We start from the raw sequence: 4,021 nt of genomic DNA, 5'->3' as shown, positions 1-4,021 counted from the left end.
CCCGTTTCCTCCAACTTTTCTTAGTAAAGGCTAAACACCAAAAATCCGGGACATCAAAGAAACTGTGGGAACGGCGTGTAGAGCTTGTCAGCGGGTGAAGGAGAGGGGGAAGCACGTCCCTCTACGAGTGCGGGCGGGTAGATGGGGGTGGGGGGCTAAGTCTGCACACATGCGCCTGTGCGCCGCTAGAGTGCGCTGGGTGGCTGGGGTAAAGCGATGTCAGTTGCCTCATAATTACCTTTAACTTTTCCTGTAGTTTCTTTAAAACTTCCTCACATCTATCCAAAGTATCAATCCGCATCCTGGAAAATATAAGAAAAATTTTAACTACAAATATAGGAATTTTAGAAAACGATGACGAGAGACTGAAAACTCCTTACCTCTGCTTTGGGGAAGTGAGAATCTGCTGCAGATTCTTCATTTTACCCAACTGTGAAGCTCTCACTTTATCTTTACTGGCCTCTAATTTTGCAATGGTTTCATTCAAGAATGGTAAATATTTCTGCAGTTTGGCTAACTTTTCTTCATAAGCGCTCCCTGAAAACAAAAGAGGAAGACAACGCTGACTTTCCACTTCGGGCCGACGAATGTTCGCCAAACACAGTAAATAATGTGTCGTTTACCTCCCGGTTCATCGCTATTTGACGGTTTTGACTCGGCACCGAGATTACTTTGCTCCTGGGATTCCATTGCTGAGCGAGGTGCAGATCGTGCAAATGTACTTGAAGAAAGTCGTCCACTCAAAATTCAACGCCTGGAAACGAATGGGTAAAATCAGGAACTGGAAGATTGGTAAGATCGGAATTTCTCTTCATCTCAATGACCAAAAATACGAATCGTGCCGCCGCGCCAATGGGGACGACATCCGGTCTAGTCATAGCCTGTACTAAAGGGCCTCAAAAAAAGAGTCCCGCATGACTCCGGCTTGATTCCGCGATTTCCACACTTTAAAGTCCACAACTTTAACCCGGAACGAAACCGCGACAAGAAATAATAATAATATCATATCTCTCAACAAACGAAGGCCGGACCGGAAGCAGTCACAACTTCTTCTCCTGGCAAGAGCTCATGATCCCCTTCCTTTCCCGTTTGCTGGTCAGGGTACGCTGATCTATGGATCCGCGATCTCAAACAGCCAAACAGCGAAAGCAAACCACAAAGACATTTTTAATCGATGGAGGAGCTTTCTCAAAGATTCATTTCAAGAACCGACACAGCAAAAATATACGATCATCATGAATGGCCAAGCAGGGTGCTTGATAGATGTCCGTCGGACTTCCAAAGCCGTGCGCTAGCGTATAGGCCCGGTCTACTTGGTACCTACCGCATATACCAACTAGAACTCATGCAATCAAACATAGTAACATATGCAGTAGGTGGTCATATTCGTTAAATTTGCTCAAATATTGTAGGAGGGTGTTGACAAACTCGAAAAATATTAAACGGCGAGCAAATTGTTCGTGAAAGGTTAGCTGCGATTTCAAGATTCAGGATTCACAAACAGAACTTTGCACAATAATTTCGGCATTTTCTCGTGAAGTGAAATCGGGGATGACAGTCGGATTAGCAGTGATGCTATGTAGGCCGAAACAAGCGCGGTGCATCTTCTAGACGGCGAAGAGAAATGAAGCCCATGTCACAACTATTTTCCGTGATGAGGATGCCAAATTCTAAAGTAAAGTTCATACCGCGTTTCAAATCTTTACATTTTTATGTAAGACAACCTCACGAAATCTACAGCCGAGCAGCATCAAAGGTGGGCCACAACGATACCTATACACTACACCAAATACGCACTCTTGACGGTAATGTGAAGGGTTCATCACATTCCTTTGTTTATCCTGATCCTGTTCGGCTCCGGCTTATGGTAGATGGCTGCGGCCTGCACCTCCATGGCCGTGGCCTGCCTGCACTCAGACTGCCCCTGTTCTGGTCGCCAAAAAGGTTATGATCCCCTGCGAACTCACCAAAAATACCTGCTTCTGGATACTGCTCCCTACATCTCCAACGCGCCGACCCCAAATAAATAGTTTCTTTAATAAATAGAGAACATTCCTAGAATCGAGTCCACACAGCCCGGAGTGAGTGTTAACATTTATCTTACAAAGGACTACATTTACGAGAATGAGTCACTCCACTCCTTTCACAACACCGGAATCGGAATACTGTAAGGGGGATGGCGATGTTTCACGCTTCTGCCACAGAGGTGCTGGCAGAGCGCGCTGTATCGCCTTGAGTTGTCCAAGATGGGGTGCTTCTAGGCTGTGCACCGTCCGTCGTCTCTTGGCGCATTTGCGTGTTCTTGATTCTAACGCTTTACAAGACTCACAAAGGTAAGAAGTCGTGGAACGTGACGCTATCCCTCCTCATCCTCCACACGAATGCAATGCGTTCACTAAGGGAGAACTTTCCTAGGGCGGTACATAAAGGTGTTTACTCGCGGTTTTGTGTCTAATTTAGCCCCCGTTGACGTCCATAATTTATTTTAGCCAACTCGCCACATTTTGCTTACATATGAATGAGACACGCGAACTAAATGTAGGTTCGCGCATTGTTAGCGCATCGCTTTGGCTATCAATAACTACATTGGGTTGTTTCAACGACATAACCTTTACGCTAGCTGTTGCCCTACACCCATTCTAATGTTTTGTAACGTTCTCTCGCGTTTAGAACCGCTCTCAATTTTCCGCTTGCTAGAATTTCCGCCTCTAATTTGTATAGATTCGCGTCCTATTATTGCCTGGCGCAACATTACGACCTAACCTCGGGGCCTTCGCGATGCTCTCGCTGCGTCACTCCTTGGAGTTTTGGATTAAAGTGTGTCGAACGCACCGCGTTATTTCGAGGGCCGTCTCTTCGTTTCCTTCCTTCCCTTTTCTGCTCTGCGCCCGGAATTGATTTTAGCAACTGGCCGTGTGGTGCCACGTCGCCCGACTGGGGGTCGGAATGACCAGCCGACCAGCCTAGCCCGAAGCTCGGGACGCCCCGGCCGCCCCGGCCCGGTTCACGCGAGGAAGGGGGGCATTGCATTGTTCCTGCGTCTCCTTGACGTCCAGACGAATACATGTAGTGCGCGTCTGCGGTGCTGCCACAGAGGTGCTGCGGTGGGCTCGCTCGGCGACCGCGTCCTGGTTCTGGTTCCCTGCTGACTCGGCGCTCACCCCCCAAAACAGCCCCAGCGGGCCGAAACTGCCCATCCGCTGTGGTGGCCGAGCCCGCAGTAGTAACACAGAGGTCCCTGTTGTTGGTGCATTTGTGCATCAAGCGACACCGTCGCGACGGGAGGGAGGGGGGGGGCAGGGGCGGCTAGCAGCGAAGCGATCGCGGGGCTGCGCAGGGCCCACCCGGGGCCCACCCGCCATGGGCGCGCGGCGGGCCTACGGCGGGCACGGCGCTTCTTGTCGGCGACCCTCTCCTCCTCCTCCGCCCTGGGGCCGAGGTCGTCGGCACGAACCTGCTGCTGCTGTTGCTGCTTCACGTGAGCGTACGTTCGCAGGACTTGCAGGCCGCCAGGCGACATGGCAGCGGCGCCGGTGCGGGTGGCCAAGCGGGGCGCCGTGCCGCGCGTGACAGCTGCACGCCCGTGGGCGCGAGCGGCGCGAGCGGCGCGGTCACCGTGGCCGTGCCGTGGGGCTTGGCCGTGTGGCGGACAGCGGAACGGCTTCCGGGGGAGGGGGAGAGGAGGGGTGTGTGTATGTAAACCCTGTCGGCCGCCCATCCCCTCCCCTTACCTCACAGTGGCACCCAAATCGATGAGAAAGTTGCGCATTACTATGACATTGGACAAGAGTGTGGGCGCCCCTTATGGCATGGCGCCCGCTCGGTCCCCGGTCCCCGCTATTCCGAGGGACAACACATCGCGACAGAACGCCGCCTCGGCGTAAATCGATGCGTGTCCACCGGAGGGTTCTTCTGGCCGATCGAATGGAGGCGACTCGTGGCGACGACCGGCGCTGTGCTGCAGCAGTGTAAAGTAGCCGAGTCGTCGTCGCAAGAGTGGTCCGGTTGCGGGGGGGGGGGG

The 4,021-nt window shown here is 52.4% G+C and overlaps 2 protein-coding genes across 5 annotated transcripts in view; one reads left to right on the top strand and one right to left on the bottom strand.

Moving 5' to 3' along the window:
* Nucleotides 1-2,983, bottom strand: part of LOC113213381 (uncharacterized) — a 19,280-nt gene extending 16,297 nt beyond the window's left edge. The window contains exons 1-4 of one of the 4 annotated variants that reach the window (XM_026432432.2): nt 2,833-2,983; nt 624-754; nt 381-537; nt 239-302 (exon numbers count right to left, since the gene is read on the bottom strand). In XM_026432432.2, coding sequence (XP_026288217.1) covers nt 239-302; nt 381-537; nt 624-690 — 288 coding nt within the window. In that variant the 5' untranslated portion in view covers nt 691-754; nt 2,833-2,983. Of the gene's footprint in view, nt 1-238; nt 303-380; nt 538-623; nt 755-1,797; nt 1,947-1,967; nt 2,112-2,763; nt 2,787-2,832 lie in introns of those variants that run through there. The other 3 variants (XM_052266384.1, XM_026432437.2, XM_052266383.1) reach the window with 3 other exon arrangements.
* Nucleotides 2,125-4,021, top strand: part of LOC113213409 (uncharacterized) — a 4,916-nt gene continuing 3,019 nt past the window's right edge. The window contains exon 1 of the mRNA XM_026432474.2: nt 2,125-2,333. Within this exon, the coding sequence (XP_026288259.2) occupies nt 2,125-2,333 (209 nt within the window). The remainder of the gene's footprint in view (nt 2,334-4,021) is intronic.

The sequence above is a fragment of the Frankliniella occidentalis genome, unplaced genomic scaffold, assembly GCF_000697945.3.
Source record: "Frankliniella occidentalis isolate FOCC.00 unplaced genomic scaffold, Focc_3.1 Scaffold38, whole genome shotgun sequence".
Taxonomy (NCBI): Eukaryota; Metazoa; Arthropoda; class Insecta; order Thysanoptera; family Thripidae; genus Frankliniella; species Frankliniella occidentalis.
This window is presented reverse-complemented; position numbering and strand designations above follow the sequence as displayed.